Source organism: Halichoerus grypus, chromosome 1, assembly GCF_964656455.1.
Source record: "Halichoerus grypus chromosome 1, mHalGry1.hap1.1, whole genome shotgun sequence".
Lineage (NCBI taxonomy): Eukaryota > Metazoa > Chordata > Mammalia > Carnivora > Phocidae > Halichoerus > Halichoerus grypus.
Window position 1 is genome coordinate 158,330,863 of NC_135712.1, and position 21,120 is coordinate 158,351,982.

Consider the following 21,120-nt stretch of genomic DNA (forward strand, 5'->3'; position numbering starts at 1 on the left):
CACTTTTTGAGAACTATTCTAGACGAAATAAGGGAAACACTATGTTGTGGCATTTCAAGGCCTAGGGTTTCATCAACTAGAAAAACAGATGTGCCAAAGGCATAAATCTATATTATAAATAAGCCAAAGATGGCCTCTGTGTATTGGCCCCTAGGTTCTTCACATCTTCATTGCAGGGTGAGACCTGTCAGCTCAAAATCTTGCTGAATACACGTTAATGTATCCAATTATTTTTAAAATAGTCCAAACAAGCAAACTTTTAGCCATTTAGAGCCTTGTTGCTTTGCATCCTCCAGGAACCTAACTTGACAGCTGTTACCATTGGTGAGATGGACCATGCAGTTTTAACTGCCGCCTTTCCCAGCCCTCTGACCCAGAGACTCCTGTTCTGCTACTGAGCAACAGTGCCGGCACATGGGCGCCCCCTCCCTGACCCCCTGGCCCCGAGAGTTCCCTCGCACCCCTCCCATTCTGAGTAGGGACCCCCTGACTACAATCTCTGGAGGGTCTCCCCCGTGGGGGCAACCATGCCATGAAGCCCATTGCGTGTTACTACTTCTCATGGTCATATCTTTTTCCTTGATCAGCCCCAAATCCCTCCAACTCTGCCAGACAATGTCACGTGCATGTGATGTGGCCATGTCATAAATCCCTAAAGTAACTATCACCCGAGCACACCATTTGGGAATCTCTTCCAGGAGAACTGAGTGGGATTGTTCTACTGTCAACTTTGTCAAGCTGCAGCTCTGCCTCCCAGAGTCCTGCCCCCAGAAAGTGCCAGTGGGGGAAGCAGAGGAAGCAACCTCCATCACCCCACAGGTCTGCAGGATAGACGTGAGGAAGGGCAAGTGTGGGGTGCCAGGCAGGCTCAGCCTTGCTTCCCCCTGGCTCCCTAACAGCAGCATGGGCCACCACCACATTCTTGGCTATGGACGTAAGGAAGTGTCTGAACACAAGGTGACAGCTTCCCACAGACTCTCCCACCAGCTCTTGGTGGTCCTGCTCTGGCAGCTGGGGACACTGGCTCTCCAGGTTCCTGAGAGGCTCTATCCTGTCCCTCAGTGGTTCTTGGAGCTGTCTAGTGACTTTCTCTAACATTCCTTTCTGGATCTTTCTTCCCAACTTATCCCTACAATGCATTCTGTATTCCATAATATCTATCCATGGTGGTCCTGTTTTCCTCATTGAACGAGGGGCTGCTCCCTCCTGGGCCAGCAATGGGCACACCTCCACCATGGGGACTGGGAGACTGCATGAAGCAGGGACCGGGTTATTAGGAGCTCTCAGGCCTGGCCTTGAGATGTGTGTCCAAGCAGTCCAGGTCTCTACTTAGAGCTGCGCAGGGACCAACCCCTCGCTGTTGTGTTGCTAGTGGTGTTATTATGGCACATGCCACTGGATGGCAGCAGAGCACCTCAACAAACAAAACCTCTTCGGGCCGGCACATCTACCACTAGAGTCCCTGCTTCCGGGCCAGAAGGCTCAGCACCGTAAGCCTGGGCTTTCACGTTTCAGTTTTGCCTAATCTGGGGGCTCTAGGAAGCCAATGGCTTCCTAAAATTGATGGGCTCTTCAAGGGGTCTTGAAACTAACTTGAGTCACGGCAGGTTGGGTGCACCTTGGTCTGCCCCAAACCCCACCATTTCTTCCATTTCAAAACCATACAGGACCCCCTCTCTGGTTCGTTGTGCTGGGGGCTATCCTGGTGTGTCTGGCCTCTGGAATAGAAAAAAATGGCATTCTGACTGCAAGGCCAAGACGGGGTCTCTCTCCCACCAGATGACAAGCACATTTGGACCACATCACGACCAGGCTGTATGCCTGGACAGCTTCCCCAGGACCCAGAGCACAAAAGCCAGATTCCTAAAACCAGCTTGTTCACCAGTCTTTTCTTTTTTTTTTTACCTCTTTTTTTTAAAAATTTTATTATGTTATGTTAGTCACCATACAATACATCATTAGTTTTTGATGTAGTGTTCCATGATCCATTGTTTTCGTATAACACCCAGTGCTCCATGCAGTACGTGCCCTCCTTAATACCCATCACCGGGCTAACCAATCCCCCCTCCCCCCTCCCCTCTAAAACCCTGTTTGTTTCTCAGAGTCCATAGTCTCTCATGGTTCATCTCTCCCTCCAATTCCCCCTCCCCATTTTTCCCTTCCTTCTCCTAATGTCCTCCATGTTATTCCTTATGTTCCACAAATAAGTGAAACCATATGATAATTGACTTTCTCTGCTTCACTTATTTCACTTAGCATAATCTCCTCCAGTCCCATCCATGTTGATGTAAAAGTTGGGTATTCATCTTTTCTGATGGCTGAGTAATATTCCATTGTATATATGGACCACATCTTCTTTATCCATTCATCTGTTGAAGGGCATCTCGGCTCTTTCCACCGTTTGGCTATTGCGGACATTGCTGCTATGAACATTGGGGTGCATATGGCCCTTCTTTTCACTACATCTGTGTGTTTGGGGTAAATACCCAGTAGTGCAATTGCTGGGTCAGAGGGTAGCTCTATTTTTAAATTTTTGAGGAACCTCCACACTGTTTTTCAAAGTGGCTGTACCAGCTTGCATTCCCACCAACAGTGTAAGAGGGTTCCCCTTTCTCCACAACCTCTCCAACATTTGTTGTTTCTTTCCCTGTCCATTTTGGCCATTCTAACTGGTGTAAGGTGGTATCTCAGTGTGGTTTTGATTTGGATTTCCCTGATGGCTAATGATGATGAACATTTTTTCATGTGTCTGTTAGCCATTTGTATGTCTTTCAAGCTATATTACAAAGCAGTGATCACCAGTCTTCATCACTGTTTAGTTCATCTGCCCAGCAGCCCCCCCTTTTGGAAACATCACTCCACTTCCTTGGGGGTGGCTGCTCCTCCCCAATTGGGACCACTTGGTTCTAAGGGAGCAGTATTTCTCCTTCAGGCCTCACTCCCACCCCATTCTCATAAGCTGGAGCAACCCCAAGTCCTTCCCTAAGATTTCTGATAGAACTAAGGGGAGAGTCCCTTCTGCCCTGGTTTAAAAAAAAAGGGAAGTGTGAGATTCCAGCAGTCAGGGTCAAGCTGAGCAAGGACCAGCAGACAGGTCTTGAGAGGTCTTGACAGGTCTTGGAGACAAGAACAGGCTCCATCCTTCCTTTGCTGGCTTCGGCATAAAGTAGCCCTGATCCCACCTCCAGTCCAGGCCACTCCAGGTAAATTCTGTACCTGTCTGAATCTGCCCAGGACCATCTGTTAGCTTTGCCAGTTTGCTGCTCCGATCTGATTAGCACCTTCACTTTTGTACCCTCTCATCTTTTATCACACTGTCCCCTCCACCGAGGACACCTTTCCTTTCAAGGTTACTTGTGTCTGGCGAAATCCCTCATCTCTCAAGCCACTTCTTCTGAGAAACCTTTTCTGAGCCTCAGGCCTTGGTCACACAAATGTGTCCAGGACCCCACCTCCTCCTGGCAGGACCCAGGCATGCAGCCCCAACCCAAGCCAAAGGTCAGGTGGCTGACAGGTGGTTGTGGGGCTCTCACCTGTACAGGAGCCGGCCCCGGTCCCGTGCACTGATCCTCCCCCACAATCCATTCTCAAAGGCGTCCTTAGCGGCAGCCACTGCCTTGTCAACATCGCTGACCTGGGCCAGGGACACCTGGCAGATGACCTGTGGTGGATCAGAGCTGTGAGGCCCTCCCTGGACTCCATGTACACAGAAGCCCCACACCACCCACTCCCCTGGCCACCTGGAAGGGCTCAGAGGGGATGGTCGGCCAATGGGAGGGCCCTGGAAGGGTGTGCACAATTAGGAAAGGCAAGGGCCTTCAGAGAGACCTATTTGTGTTTCCACATACCAGGATCCTTCTTTTCACTTGCCACTGAGCCCAAACAGGGCAACAGACTCAAGCTGCAGCTACAAGGCTGAGGATCAGCTAAGTGTTTTCAAGCCAAGAACAGAAGCCCATTAATTTAGTGAGTCCCAGGTGGAAAGTTTATTTTTAAGTGAAATAGTCTAGACATTGACGGTGGCAGAAACATTCCTGTCCCCCATCCTTGCTCTGTGTCCTGACAGTGCCCACATGCACTACAGGGCAGGCTCCCACACCACCTGCCACCTGGGCTTGACCAAAGGGAAAGCCAGGAGGAGACAGAAGTGGGAGAGGCAAGGCCAGCACCTTGCTGGTCACCACAGGTAAGGTGCACCCTCCCTGCCCAAGGCCCCAGCACCCAGGCAGCCCTGTCCACACAACCTCCTTTCTGGGATTCTTGAAATAGGCCTCAAGGTGGTAACAGCTCCCGATTTCTGCCTGAGGGCACTGCACCCCCTTGTGTGTGCCCCCACTCCCTGTCCACCCCTTTGTCCATCACTTTCTTTAAACTCCCCTCAAAGGACTCATTTTGAGTGTGCTATCTGTTTTCTGCAGGCCCTGAAGGATGCTATAGGGTGGGGCAGAATGGAAAACTATCAGTATGCACCTGTAGGAGTAAGTGTTGTTTCAGGTAGGTGTGTGCATAAGAGAATACAGTATGTGTGTACTGGGTCATGACATAAGAGGGTCACTGTCAAGACAGTCTGACAAACATGGGATTCAAGAAGAATTTCCCAACAGTGGGGTGCACACATATTCAAGAAGATAGGGGCCATGCTAGGGTTATTGTTGAAGTGTGGAGGAGGAGGGAATGGCTTCATTTCCTCTTTGGGGCGGGGCGTGGGGGGGTGGTTTAACTCTGTTCCCATTCTCTGAAGCAGGCTCCAGACTTTTAGAGTCCTCCTGACTCCCTGCCATTTCTCCCCTCTGGGCCATTCCTGTAGGGAGGACTGGAAAATGACTGCAACCCTTCTGCGTCCAAGCAGAGGCCCTCCTGGGCCAGAATTCCCAGATGCCAGGTGGTGGAGTAGATGGGAGAAGAGGCTATGGGGTAAGTAGGGGGGAGAGAGGGTAGGAGGGGGTTCTAGGCCCGTACTCACACTTCCATCTGTTGGGTTGATGGTCTCATAGGTCTTGGCACCCTCAGCATCCACAAACATGCCCCCAATGAAAAGCTGGTGGGGCATTCGGAGGTTCAGCTTGTTCATTGCCTTTTCCACCTGGGAAGGGAGTTTTTGCAGGTGTTAGCTGCAGTGTGGATTCTTCACACAGTGCATCAGTGACAGATACAAACCCACAGAGAGACACAGGAAACACTCACAGACAGATGGTAACCACTTGTGCACACACCACACACACACAAACACAGACGCACACACTGCCAAAGGGGCCAGGGCTCAAGGTCCCTCAGCCTTCTCAGGTTTCTTTTGCCAAATCTGGTCCTGCTGCCTTCCTTGGCCCAATGAGCTATTATGTGCACAGTGGTGGCAGCTGAGTGATAAGAAGAGATGGCACAGAATCTGAGGCCAGACTGCTTGGGCTACAACCCCAGTCCTGCCATTTACCCACTGTGTGACTTCAGGCTGGTTGCCTGGCCTCCACATGTAGAAAGTGCCAGCTGGTAGACAGACACTTGTGAGTCACCAGACATGACGCCAACTCCATTGCTCATTCCCTATAGACCTGAAATTTCACACTGAATGGCATCCTTTGGGATGTCATTCTCTCCTGAAATTTGTTAATCAATCATCTGTCCACAATCCCAAGGTCAACCTGGTGTTCATCCTGGCCACCTGGTCACTTCATCTTTTGTTCCAAACAAATTATCCCAATGCTGAGTCCTATGGGAGCTGGTAGCCTACCAAGACACCTCAGAATGATTTTTCAAGAGTCTGTTTTAAAATTAAATTTGTGGGGTGCCTGGGTGGCTCAGTTGGTTAAGCATCTACCTTCAGCTCAGGTCATGATCCCAGCAGCCTGAGCCCCATATCAGGCTCCTTGCTCAGTGGAGATACTGCTCTCCCTGCTCATTCTCTCTCACTCTCTCTCTCAAATAAATAAATAAAATCTTAAATATATATATATATAATTTGCAATTGTATCATTACACTTCCATATATACAAGTTGAATGTATAGGATCACTTGTTTTGCTAATAGGAAAATATTCCCAATTCCCCATTCTCTCTCTCTCTTTTCTCTTTCTCCCCTTTACCTCCCTCTACCTCCCTCTCTCCCTTTCTTTCTCTTCCTCTTTTGGCGTTTCAACAAAAGGAATTTAATGCAGGAAATTGGTTTCACAGGTGATGAAAGAGCTGAGAGGCCATGAGTCAACCCAGAGATTGACCCAGAGATTGACAATAGCAGGCAGTCCCAGACATTACTAGACTAGAAGGACAGGAAAGTGGTGGGACCAGAACTAGGGTCTAGAGTCCCCCAGAGGAACTAGAGTCTTGGCAGGGTGATCTGGCAGTGGCTGGAGCCACAGGAGAGATGAGGCCACTACTGGGAAAACCACCAAAGGAGGAGGGTGAGAAGTACACTGTAAAAGTCTCTCTCTTTTTTTAGATTATTTATTTATTTATTTGTCAGAGAGACAGAGAGAAAGAAATAGAGAGAGAGAGAGAGAGAGAGAGCACGAGCAGGGGGAGAAGCAGGCAGAGGGAGAAGCAGGCTCCCCACTGAGCAAGGAGCCCAACTCGGGACTCGATCCCAGGACCCTCGGATCATGACCTGAGCCGAAGGCAGACACTTAAACAACTGAGCCACCAGGCATCCCAGTCTCTTCTTAATACCATAGTCTCAGGACCCCTGGGTGTCTCAGTCTGTTAAGCATCCAACTCTTGATTTTGGCTCAGGTCATGATCTCAGGTCGTGAGCCCTGTGTCTGGCTCCATGCTAGGTGTGGATCCTGCTTAAGATTCTCTCCCTCTCCTTCTGCCCCTCTCCACCACGCTGATGCTCAATCTCTCTCTCTCTAAAAAAAATTTTTAAATAAAAAAATATATCCTAGTTTCATGTCTTGGGGATCAGAATTTGTTCTACAGATAACAATTTCCTCTGTTGTATTTGCCTAACTGCACTGGCACCCTCAGGGTATCCAGGGTTACCAGGGAGAGCTTGGGACACTGAAGGTGGGCTCTTAGGTGCCCTGCCTTCCTGATGTCCAGATTTCCCCCGTGTGTCATTGTGGATCCACAGATGTGGGTGTCTGTAGGGCCAAGCCCATGTGGAAGGCCCAAGACTCACATAGTCAATGATGCACTCGTGGTCTTTGTCATCCCCTCGTAGCTTTCTCACTAATAGTTGGATGAAGTCCCCAAAAGTTGTTGCCATGTAAACATCTTCATTTTCTAATTCCAGTTCATCACACAGCTCCTTCACTTCCTCAACCAGTCTGGAGAAAAGAAGATGGAAAAGTGGGAGCATGGGAAGAGGCTTGGCAAAACTGCATCATTGTAGTTGCAGAGGTTATGGTGCCAAACAGTTTCCTAGAACGGACCTTCATCTCAATACCCAAAGTGTGAGTATTAGTTTAGAACTGGGGTTCAGAGCCCAGTCCATGGATTCAGAAGGCCCCAGTTTCGAGTTCTGGTTCCACCACTTACTAATTTGTGACCTTCGGCAAGTGAAAAACTCCGCTGCACTTCAGTTTCTTTGCTGCAAAATTGGAATAGTAATAGCTCCTTCACCAGTTTCTGATGAGTAAATGACACAATCTACATGCTGGTAATAATAATCAATATGAGATTAATAATACTCTTTGAAAGACATTGTTAAAAGAATGAAAAGACAAACCACACTCTGGGGCAAATATTTCCAAATAACATATCTGATAAAGGACTTGTATTCAGAATATATAAAGAACCCTCAAATTTCAATACTAAGAAAAAAAAAAAATCCAAGCAAAAATGGGCAAAAGATTGAACAGATGTTTCCCCAAAGAAGAAATACAGATGGCAAAAACCATATGAAAATATGTTCAACATCACTAATAATTAGGGAAATGAAAATTAAAACAACAATTAAAATTTCTACACACATACCAGAATATCTAAAATTAAAGTCCGATCTCAGGGGGAGGAGAGATGTTGGAAGAGTAAGGGGACCCTAGGTTTGTCTTGTCTCTTCAATATAGCTAGATAGTTATCAAATCATTCTGAACATCTGTGAAAGCAATCAGAGATCCAAGAAAAGAAATGCTGCAACTCTACAAGTAGAAAAGTGACCACTTTTTGGAAGGTAGGAGGTGTGGAGACTTGAGCTGGGGTGATATATCTGAGGATACAGTGGAGGGGGAGGGGCCTGCTTAAGGAGGCTACTGCAAAGTGTTATAAGTAACAGAGAGCAAAATCAGAGCTAGAATTCTGCTACAGTGGGGTATGTCCCTGGTTTAAAGGTGCTCAGGTGGTGAAGCAGGGCAGAATCCCAGGTGGGAAAGGATGGTCTCAGGATCCCCAGGGTCACAAGAAGAACAGGGGTGTCTGTGTGTGGCAGAGTTCCCAGGCACAAGAGTGGGGAAGGTGGCTGAAAACAGTGCTCTGTGTTGCCATTAACTGTGAACTGCTGCATGGTCATGTGATCACCTTCCTGGCAGGGGTCCAGCAAGGGCAGAAGCATGGTGAGACCCCCTTCCATCCCCTGGGACAAACAGCATGGGTCTGTGCTGCAGGAGTCCATAAAACTTGCAGTTTTGAAATTCAGTCATGTGCTTGAGATAAAAACGCTCAGTGACAGGTCTGGTGAACACAGAGTTTGGACTGAAACTGGGGAGAGAAGTGATTGACTGCTTTTCTGTGAGGGCTCACTGAGGAGTGGGGGGTGTGAACTTTCAGCTTCTTTCTTATTTTGGGATCTAGTTTCTTTTAACAAGCACACCAAAACACACCCAGGATCCAACTTGTTGTTTTGTTTTTTGTTTGTTTTTGTTTAGTTCTGTTTTTGTTTTTGTTTTGTTTCTTTTGTTTTTTCTTTTGTCATTGTTGTTTCCCTTTCTTTCTTCTTTTCTTTTCTAGACCAAATGACAACACAGAGAAATTCACCCCAAAGGAGGTAGTACTTATTGACAGAGATTTAATCAATACAAATATAAGTAAGATGTCTGAACTACAATTTAAAACAACAATAATAAAGATACTAGCTGGGCTTGAAAAAAGCAAACAAGACACTAGAGAATCCCGTACTGTAGAGATAAAAGAATTAAAACTTAGTCAGGCCAAAATTAAAAATGCTATTACTGAGATACAATCCCAAATGGAGGCTATAAAAATGAGGATGAATGAATCAAAAGAGAGAATCGGTGATATAGAAGGTAAATGATGGAAAATAAGGAACTTGCAGAGAGAAAGAAAACTATTAGATCGTGAAGGGAGACTTCTCAGTGATTCCATAAAGCAAAATAATATCCAAGTAGGGGTCCCAGAAGAGGAGGAGGGGGAGAAATGGGCAGAAGGTTTATTTGAGCAAATTGTACCTGAGAACTTCCCTAATCTAGGGAAAGAAACAGGCATTCAAGTCCAGGAGGCATAGAGAAAACCCCTCAAAATCAATAAAAATAGGTCAACACCCCAACATATAATAGTGAAGCTTGCAAATTACAGAGATAAAGAGAAAATCCGGAAAGCAGCTTGGTACAAGAGGTCCTTAACCTACAATGGTAGACACATAGGCTGGTAGCAGACCTGTCCACAGAGACCTGGCAGGCCAGAAAGGATGGCCATGATGTATTCAGTGTGCTAAATGGGAAAAATATGCAGGCAAGAATACTTTTTAAAAAAATTTTATTATGTTATGTTAATCACCATACATTACATCATTAGTTTTTGATGTAGTGTTCCATGACTCAATGTTTGTGTATAACACCCAGTGCTCCATTCAATACGTGCCCTCTTTAATACCCATCACCAGGCTAACCCATCTCCCCACCCCCCTCCCCTCTAGAACCCTCAGTTTGTTTCTTAGAGTCCATAGTCTCTCATGGTTCGTCTCCCGCTCCGATTTCCCCCCCTTCATTTTTCCCTTCCTACTATCTTCTCTCTCTCTCTTTTTTTAACATATAATGTATTATTTGTTTCAGAGGTACAGGTCTGTAATTCATCAGTCTTACACAATTCACAGTGCTCACCATAGCACATTCCCTCCCCAATGTCTATCACCCAGCCACCCCATCCCTCCCACCACCCACCACTCCAGCAACCCTCAGTTTGTTTCCTGAAATTAAGAATTCCTCATATCAGTGAGATCATATGAAACATGTGTTTCTCTGATTGACTTATTTCGCTTGGCATAATACCCTCTAGTTCCATCCACGTTGTTGCAAATCAGCCAAGAATACTTTATCCAGCAAGGCTGTCATTCAGAATAGAAGGAGAGATAACGAGTTTCCAAGACAAACAAAACCTAAAGGAATCTGTGAACACAAAGCCAGCCCTGCAAGAAGTATTAAAGGGGATCATCTGAATGAAGACAGAGCCCAAAAGTAAATAAGACCAGAAAGGAACAGAGACAGTCTATGGAACAGTGGCTTTACAGGTAATAAAATGGCATTAAATTAATATCTTTCAAAAATTACTCAGAATGTAAATGGACTCAAGACTCCAATGAAAAGACATAGGGTATCAGAATGGATAAAAAAATAAGACCCATCAATATGCTGCTTACAGGAGACTCATTTTAGACCCAAAGAAACCACCAGATTGAAAGTAAGGGGGTGGAGAACCACTGGTCATGCTAATGGAAATTAAAAGAAAGCTGGAGTAGCAATCCTTATATCACACAAACAATAACTGTTTGTTATATCAAACAAACAACTTGGTTGATTTTAAACCAAAGACTGTAATAAGAGATGAAGAAAGACACTATATCATAATTAAAGGGTCTATCCAACAAGAAGATCTAACAATTTTAAGTATTTATGCCCCTAATGTGGGAGCAGCCAAATATATAAACCAATTAATAACAAAATTAAGAAACTCATTGATAATAATACAATAATAGTAGGGGACTTTAATACCCCCCTCACAGCAATGGACAGATCCTCTAAGCAGAAGTACAAAAAAGAAACAAAGACTTTGATTGACACAATGGACCAGATGAACTTTATAGATATAGTCAGAGCATTTCATCCCAAAGCAGCAGAATACATATTCTTCTCGAGCGCACATAGAATGTTCTCCAGAAGAGATCACATACTAGGTCACAAATCAGGCCTCAACTGGTAAAAAATATTGAGATCATACCATGCATATTTTCAAACCACAATGCTATAATGTGAAGTCAACCACAAGAAAAAAATTGGAAGGACCACAAATACATGGAGGTTAAAGAATATCTTACTGAAGAATGAATGGGTCAACCAGGAAATTAAAGAAGAATTTTTTTAAATTCCTGGAAACACGATTCAATGAATCGTGGATCACTACATCAAAAACTAATTATGTATGGGGGGAGGAGCAAGATGGTGGAGGAGTAGGAGACCTAAATTTCTTCTGGTCCCAGGAATTCAGCTAGATAGGGATCAAACCATTCCGAACACCTACAAACTCCACAGGAGATCGAAGAAAAGAATAGCAGCAACTCTCTGAACAGAAAAGCGACCACTTTCTGGAAGGTAGGACGTGCGGAGAAGTGAATCTGAGGCGATATTTGGGAAGATAGATGGCAGGGGAGGGGGCCTCCATCAGCTGCTACTGGCAAGTGATACAGCAGCAGAGCACAAAATCGGAACTTTTAGAAGTTGGCTCCGCTGAGGGACATCGCTCCAGTGGCTAAGTGGGGAATGGAACCCTTGCAGGACAGTGTGGTCTCAGGACCCTCGGGGTCATAGGAAGACCGGGGGTGCCTGAGTGCAGCAGAGCTCCCAGGTATCAGAGGGGGAAGCTGGCTGCAGAGACGGAGCCAAGGAGCAGGCTCTCAGCTCGGGGTTGCCATAAATTGTGATCCGCGGCACAGTCAGGCCACTGCTCTTCCAGCAGGGACTCAACAAGCGGCAGATCGGGGGAGACTCCCCTTCCTCCCTCTGGAGGAGCGGCGCGGGAGCACACTGCAGGGATCTGCTGGGTTTGGAGACTCCACATGGGGTCATGTGCCAGAGACAGAAACGCTCGGTCACAGGCCAGGTGAGCACGGAGTGCGGCCGGAGACCAGGGAGATGGGAGTGATTGACTGCTTTTCTCTGGGGGCGCATTGAGGAGTGGGGCCCTGAGTTCTCGGCTCCTCCCGGGTGGAGATTGGGAGGCTGCCATCTTCACTCTCATCCTCCAAAGATGTACGGAAAGCTTGCAGGGAACAAAAGCTCCCGAGAGCAAACCCGAGCAAATTACTTAGCCCCGACCCGGCAAGGGCAGGGCAATTCTGCCTCTGGCAAAGACATTAGAGAACCTCTGCAACAGGCCCCTCCCCCAGAAGATCAGCAAGAACAGCCCGCCAAGACCAAGTTTACCGATCAATGAGAACGGCAGAACTCTAACACTAGGGGAATACTGCACATAGAATTCATGGATTTTTTACCATGATTCTTTAGTCTTTCAAAGTTAATTTTTTTTAACTCTCTTTTTTTTTAATTTTTCTTTTTCCCTTTTTCAACCAACATCTTATCAATCTCTTTTTTTTTAAATATTTTTTATTTTTCATTTTTAGAGTCATATTCTATCCCTTCATAGTAGTTACCCTTATTTTTGATATATATATATATAAGTTGTTCTCTCTTTAAAATTTTGAGATACAGTTTCTTCTAACAGATCAAAATATACCCTAAATCTCTAGTGTATGGCTTTGTTCTAGTCTCCTCCCTGATCACATTCTCTCCCTACCCTTTTTTTAAAATCCTCTTTTTTCAACCAACTTCTTATCAATTCCTTTTATAAAATCTTTTATAATTTTCATCTTTACAGTCATATTTCATCCCTTCATCTTATTTACTCTTATTTTTGTACATATATAAGTTTTTCTTTCTTTAAAATTTTGGGAGGCACTTTCTTTTAACAGACCAAAATACACACAGAATCTAGAGTGTGGTACTGATCTATGCACCAGCCTAATCATATTTGATCATATTCTGTTTTTTTGGTTTTGTTTTCTTTTTGTTTGTTTTTATCTTTTTCTTTTTCTTTTTTCTTTCTTTCCCTTTCTTTCCCCCCAGTTTCAGGTCTTCTCTGATTTGTTTAGTGTTTATTTTCTAGGGACGTTGTCACCCTGTTAGCATTTTCTTCTCTCATTCATCAATTCTCCTCTGGACAAAATGACAAGATGGAAAAAAATCACCTCAACAAAAAGAACAAGAGGCAGTACTGACTGCCAGGGACGTAATCAATATGGACATTAGTAAGATGCTGGAACTAGAGTTCAGCATGATGATTTTAAAGATACTAGCTGGGCTTGAAAAAAGCATGGAAGTTATTAGAGAAACCCTTTCTGGAGAAATAAAAGAACTAAAATCTAACCAAGTCAAAATCAAAAAGGCTATTAATGAGGTGCAATCAAAAATGGAGGCTCTAACTGCTGGGATAAATGAGGCAGAAGAGGGAATCAGTGATATAGAAGACCAAATGATAGAAAATAAAGAAGCTGAGAAAAAGAGAGATAAACAACTACTGGATCATGAGAGCTGAATTCGAGAGATAAGTGATACCATAAGACAAAACAATATTAGAATAATTGGGATCCCAGAAGAAGAAGAAAGAGAGAGGGGGGCAGAAGGTATATTGGAGCAAATTATAGCAGAGAACTTCCCTAATTTGGGGAAGGCAACAGGCATCAAAATCCAGGAGGCACAGAGAACCCCCCTCAAAATCAATAAAAATAGGTCAACACCCCGACATCTGATAGTAAAACTTACGAGTCCCCTCAGAGACAAAGAGAAAATCCTGAAAGCAGCTCGGGACAAGAGGTCTGTAACCTACAATGATAGAATCATTAGATTGGCAGCAGACTTATCCACAGAGACCTGGCAGGCCAGAAAGGACTGGCAGGATATATTCAGAGCACTAAATGAGAAAAATATGAAGCCAAGAATACTATATCCAGCTAGGCTGTCATTGAAAATAGAAGGAGAGACAAAAAGCTTCCAGGACAAACAAAAGCTGAAAGAATTTGCAAACACGAAACCAGCCCTACAAGAAATCTTGAAAGGGGTCCTCTAAGCAAAGAGAGAGCCTAAAAGCAACATAGAACAGAAAGGAACACAGACAATATACAGTAACAGTCACCTTACAGGCAATACAATGGCACTAAATTCATATCTTTCAATAGTTACCCTGAATGGAAATGGGCTAAATGCCCCAATCAAAAGACACAGGGTATCAGAGTGGATAAAAAAACAAGATCCATTGATATGCTGTCTGCAAGAGACTCATTTTAGACCCAAAGACACTCCCAGATTGAAAGTGAGGGGGTGGAAAACCATTTACCATGCTAATGGATACCAAAAGAAAGCTAGGATGGCAATCCTTATATCAGACAAATGATTTTAAACCAAAGACGGTAATAAGACACGAGGAAGGACACTATATCCTACTTAAAAGGTCTATCCAACAAGAAGATCTAACAATTGTAAATATCTATGCCCCTAACATGGGAGCAGCCAATTATATAAGGCAATTAATAACAAAAGCAAAGAAACACATCGACAACAATACAATAATAGTGGGGGACTTTAACACACCCCTCACTGAAATGGACAGATCATCTAAGCAAAAGATCAACAAGGAAATAAAGACTTTAAATGACACACTGGACCAAATAAAGACTTCACAGATATACTCAGAACATTCCATCCCAAAGCAACAGAATACACATTCTTCTCTAGTACCCATGGAACATTCTCCAGAATAGATCACATCCTAGGTCACAAATCAGGTCTCAACCGGTACCAAAAGATTGGGATCATTCCCTGCATATTTTCAGACCACAATGCTTTAAAACTAGAACTCAATCACAAGAGGAAAGTTGGAAAGAACTCAAATACATGGAGGCTAAAGAGCATCCTACTATAGAATGAATGGGTCAACCAGGAAATTAAAGAAGAATTAAAAAAAACTCATGGAAACAAATGAAAATGAAAACACAACTATTCAAAATCTTTGGGATACAGCAAAGGCAGTCCTAAGAGGAAAGTATATAACAATACAAGCCTTTCTCAAGAAACAAGAAAGGTCTCAAATACACAACCTAACACTACACCTAACGGAGCTGGAGAAAGAACAGCAAATAAAGCCTAAACCCAGCAGGAGAAGAGAAATAATAAAGATCAGAGCAGAAATCAATGAAATAGAAACCAAAAGAACAGTAGAACAGATCAACGAAACTAGGAGCTGGTTCTTTGAAAGAATTAACAAGATTCTTACACCACACACAAAAATAGACTCCAAATGGTTGAAAGACCTCAATGTGAGACAGGAGTCCATCAAAATCCTAAAGGAGAACACAGGCAGCCACCTCTTCGACCTCAGCCGCAGCAACTTCTTCCTAGAAACATCACCAAAGGCAAGGGAAGCAAGGGCAAAAATGAACTACTGGGACTTCATCAAGATAAAAAGCTTTTGCAAAGCAAAGGAAACAGTCAACAAAACCAAAAGACAACTGACAGAATGGGAGAAGATATTTGCAAATGACATATCAGATAAAGGGCTAGTATCCAAAATCTATAAAGAACTCATCAAACTCAACACCAAAAGAACAAAGAATCCAATCAAGAAATGGGCAGAAGACATGAACAGACATTTTTCCAAAGAAGACATCCAAATGGCCAACAGACACATGAAAAAGTGTTCAATATCGCTCGGCATCAGGGAAATCCAAATCAAAACCTCAATGAGATACCACCTCACACCAGTCAGAATGGCTAAAATTAACAAGTCAGGAAATGACAGATGTTGGCGGGGATGCGGAGAAAGGGGAACCCTCCTACACTGTTGGTGGGAATGCAAGCTGGTGCAGCCACTCTGGAAAACAGTATGCAGGTTCCTCAAAAAGTTGAAAATAGAGCTACCATACGATCCAGCAATTGCACTACTGGGTATTTACCCCAAAGATACAAAAGTAGGGACCCGAAAGGCTACGTGCACCCCGATGTTTATAGCAGCAATGTCCACAATAGCCAAACTGTGGAAAGAGCCAAGATGTCCATCAACAGATGAATGGATAAAGAAGATGTGGTATATATATACAATGGAATATTATGCAGCCATCAAAAGGAATGAGATCTTGCCATTTGCAACGACGTGGATGGAACTGGAGGGTATTATGCTGAGCGAAATAAGTCAAACAGAGAAAGACATGTATCATATGACCTCACTGATATGAGGAATTCTTAATCTCAGGAAACAAACTGAGGGTTGCTGGAGTGGGGGGTGGGGTGGGAGGGATGGGGTGACTGGGTGATGGACACTGGGGAGGGTATGTGTTCTGGTAAACGCTGTGAATTGTGCAAGACTGTTGAATCTCAGATCTGTACCTCTGAAACAAATAATGCAATATATGTTAAGAAAGAAAAAAAGAAGAAGAAGAATGTAGCAGGAGGGGAAGAATGAAGGGGGGGAAATCGGAGGGGGAGAAGAACCATGAGAGACGATGGACTCTGAAAAACAAACTGAGGGTTCTAGAGGGGAGGGGGTTGGGAGGATGGGTTAGCCTGGTGATGGGTATTGAGGAGGGCACGTTCTGCATGGAGCACTGGGTGTTATGCACAAACAATGAATCATGGAACACTATATCTAAAACTAATGATGTAATGTATGGGGATTAACATAACAATAAAAAATTTAAATTAAAAAAAAAAAAAAAAAAAAAGAAAGAATTAACAAGATTGATAAACCCCTGGCCAGACTTATCAAAAAGAAAAGAGAAATGACCCAAATCAACAAAATCAGGAATGAAAGAGGAGAGATCACAAGCAACACCAAAGTAATACAAACAATTATAAATAATATTATGAGCAATTATAAGCCAACAAATTAGGCAATCTGTAAGAAATGGATAAATTCCAAGAAACATAAACTACCAAAACTGAACCAGAAAGAAATAGAAAACTTGAACAGACCCATAACTGGCATAGAAATTGAATCAGTAATCAAAAATCTCCCAAAAACAAAAGTCCAGGGCCAGATGGCTTCCCAGGGGAATTCTACCAAACATTTAAAGAAGACTTAATACCTATTCTTCTGAAATTGTTTCAAAAATAGAAATAGAAGGAAAACTTCCAACCCTGTTCTATGAGGCCAGCATTACCTTGATCCCAAAACCAGACAAAGACCTCATCAAAAAGGAGAATTACAAACTAATATCCCTGATGAACATGGATGCAAAAATTCTCACCAAGATACTAGCCAATAGGATCCAACTGTACATCAAGAGGATTATTCACCATGATCAAGTGGGATTTATTCCTGGGCTGCAAGGGTGGTTCAACATTCACAAATTAATCAATGTGATACATCAAATTAATAAAAGAAAAGACAAGAACCATATGATCCTCTCAATAGATGCAGAAAATGCATTTGACATATAATGCAGCATACTTTCTTGATTAAAACTCTCCACAGTGTAGGGATAGAGAGAACATGCCTCAATATCATAAAAGCCATCTGTTAAAAGCCCACAGAGAATATCATCCTCAATGGGGAAAACCTGAGAGCTTTTCCACTAAGGTCAGGAACACAACAGGGATGTCCACTCTCACCACTGCTGTTCAACATAGTACTAGAAGTCTTCAATCAGACAACAAAAAGAAATAAAAGGTATTCAAATTGGCAAAGAAGAAGTCAAACTCTCACTCTTCACAGATGATATGATACTTTATATGGAAAACCCAAAAGACTCCACCCCAAAATTGCTAAAACTCATACAGCAATTCAGCAACGTGGCAGGATATAAAATCAATACACAGAAATCAGTTGCATTTCTTTACACTAACAATGAGACAGAAGAAAGAGAAATTAAGAAATGGATCCCATTTACAGTCGCACCCAAAACCAAAAGATACCCAAGAATAAACCTAACTGAAGAGGTAAAGGATCTATTCTCTAGAAAGTATAGAACACTTATGAAAGAAATTGAGGAAGACACAAACAGATGGAAAAACATTCCATGCTCATGGATTGGAAGAATAAGCATCATTAAAATGTCTATGCTACCCAGAGCAATCTACACATTCAATGCAGTCCCTACCAAAATGCCATCATTTTTCACAGACCTGGACCAAATAATCCTATAATTTGTATGGAACCAGAAAAGACCCTGAATTGCCAGGGGGAATGTTGAAAAAGAAAACGAAAGCTGGTGGCATCACAATGCCAGACTTCAAACTCTATTGCAAAGCTGTAATCATCAAGACATTATGGTACTGGCACAAAAACAGACACATAAATCAATGGAACAGAATAGAGAACCCAGAAAGGGACCCTCAACTCTATGGTCAGCTAACCTTTGACAAATCAGGAAAGAATTTCCAATGGGAAAAAGACAGTCTGTTCAACAAATGGTGTTGGGAAAATTGGATAGCCACATGTAGAAGAATGAAGCTAGACAACTTTCTTACACCATAAACAAAAATAAACTCAAAATGGTTGAAAGATCTAAACGTGAGACAGGAATCCATCACAATCCTAGAGGAGGGGCACCTGGGTGGCTCAGTCAGTTGAGGGTCTGCCTTCAGCTCAGGTCATGATCCCAGAGTCCTGGGATTGAGCCCCGCATTGGGCTCCCTGCTCTTGGGGAACCTGCTTCTCCCTCTCCTCTCCACTTTCCACTCATGCTCTCTCTCATTCTCTCAAATAAATAAATAAGTAAAATCTTAAAAAAATTCTAGAGAAGAACACAGGCAGAAACTTCTTTGACCTCAGCTGCAGCAACTTTTTGCTAGACACATCTCCAAATGCAAGGGAATCAAAAGCAAAAATGAACCATTGGGACTTCATCAGGATAAAAAGCTTTTGCACAGCAAAGGAAACAGTCAACAAAACTAAAAGGCAACCTACCGAATGGGAGAAGATATTTGCAAATGACATATCAAATAAAGAGCTAGTATCCAGGGCACCTGGATGGCTAAGTCATTTAAGCATCTGCCTTCAGCTCAGGTCATGACCCCAGAGTCCTGGGATGGAGCCCCATGTCAGGCTCCCTGCTCAGCAGGAAGTCTGCTTCTTCCTCTCCCTCTACCCCTCCCCCTGCTTGTGTTCTCTCATGCTCACTCTCTCTCTCTCTCATGAGTAAATAAAATATTTATTTTAACAAAAGAGCTAGTATCCAATATCTATAAAGAACTTAACAACTCAACGTCAAAAAAACTAAAAAATCCAGTCAAGAAATGGGCAGAAGACATTAACAGATATTTCTCCAAAGAAGACACACAAATGGCTAACAGACACATGAAAAAATGCTCAACATCATTCGGCATCAGGGAAATACAATCCAAAACCACAATGAGATATCCCTCACACAGGTCAGAATGGCTAAAATTAAGTCAGGAAACAACAGATGTTGTCAAAGACGCAGAAAAAGTGAAATGCAAACTGTTGGTGGAAATGCAAACTGGTGCAGCCACTCTGGAAAACAGTATGGAGGATCCTCAGAAAGTTTAAAATAGAACTACCCTATGACCCAGCAATTGCATTACTAGGTATTTATCCAAAGGATACAAACACAGTGATGTGAAGCAGCATATGCACCCTAATGTTTATAGCAGCAATGTCCACAATTGCCAAAATATGGAAAGAGCCCAGATGTCCATTGATAGATGAATGGTTAATGAAGATATAGTATATATGTGTGTATGCACGCACACACGCACACACACACACACACACACACACACACACACACACACACAGGAATATTACTCAGCCATCAAAAAGAATGAAATCTGGCCATTTGCAATGATGTGGATGGAACTAGAAGGTATTATGCTAAGTGAAATAAGTCAGTCAGAGGAAGACAAGTACCATATGATTTCACTCATATGTGGAATTTTTTATTTCAATTCAATTAATTAACATACAGTGTATTATTAGTTTCAGAGGTAGAGTTCAGTGATTCATCAGTCTTATACAATACCCAGTGCTCATTATATCATGTGTCCTCCTTAATGTCCATCACCCAGTTACTTCATCCCCGACCCCCCTCCCCTTCCTTCCTTTACAATCCTCTGTTTTGTTTCTTAAATCATATGTGGAATTTAAGAAACAAAACAGATGAACATATGGGTAGGACAGAAAAAAATAAGGTAAAAACAGAGAGGGAGGCAAACCATAAAAGACTCTTAACTCTAGGAAACAAAGTTTCCTCATTGCTGGAGGGGAGGTAGGTGAGGCGATGGCATAACTGGTGATGGGCATTAAGTAGGGCACTTGATGTAATGAGCATTGGGTGTTATATGCAACTGATGAATCACTAAATTCTACCCCTGAAACTAATAATACAATATATGTTAACTAAATTGAATTTAAATACAAAATGTAAAAAAAATTAAACTAAATTAAAGTCTGACCATACCAATTATTAGTAAAGATGTAGAACAACTCAATTCTCATACACTGCTGATATGATTGTTTAAAATGGTACTTTGGAAACCATTTTGGACAGCAGTTGGCAGTTTCTTAAAAATTAAACATATACTTCCCATTTCACTCTTAGGTATTTACTCAGGATAAATAAAAACCTACATATAGATAGAAAATGGTAGAGTTGAAGCTCCAAAGATCCATTCCTCCACCTAAACAACTATTGACCTGGCAGAATTGTCCAAATCAAATGTTCTGGAACTCTAGGGTCTAGTCAAACACTTGCAACATCCAGGAAAGAACATGATGAAGAGGCTGTAAACATCAATAATTTCAATCTTTCATGATGTATTACTCCCCATCCTTGTGGTAGGAGGAAGTGGGGAAGCTGGCCTTGTTCCTGGTGCAGCTTTCTGGAGCCAGGGTGGGCAATAAGGACCTTGTCTTCTGTATATCTATATTGTGTGCTCTGAGTGTTGATGCTCCTTTTGATCACTGAGGGGCCAGCACAAAGGCTGGCAGGCACAGTTTTTAACCCCCACAGGTTGAGGCAGCTTCCAGGGGATTTAAAGAGATGGTATTTTCCCCCTCTTTGTGGACTCAGACATTTAAGAAAATCCTTGTCTGGCTACTGGCTGACCACAGAGATAACAGAACAGAAACTTTAATTTCTACATACAACAAAGAATACACACTTCACAAAAAAAGAAGAAAAAAGTTTGGAAAAGTCACAAATGGATGGCTCCAACCCTCCACAAGCAAGATT

General features: G+C 43.1%; 1 protein-coding gene across 1 annotated transcript in view; it reads right to left on the reverse strand.

Moving 5' to 3' along the window:
• The window catches only part of ALDH1L1 (aldehyde dehydrogenase 1 family member L1), a 110,953-nt gene that overhangs the window by 29,257 nt on the left and 60,576 nt on the right, over window positions 1-21,120 (reverse strand). Inside the window, exons 11-13 of the mRNA XM_078074160.1 lie at window positions 7,111-7,258; window positions 4,964-5,083; window positions 3,534-3,661 (exon numbers count right to left, since the gene is read on the reverse strand). Of these exons, the coding sequence (XP_077930286.1) occupies window positions 3,534-3,661; window positions 4,964-5,083; window positions 7,111-7,258 (396 nt within the window). The remainder of the gene's footprint in view (window positions 1-3,533; window positions 3,662-4,963; window positions 5,084-7,110; window positions 7,259-21,120) is intronic.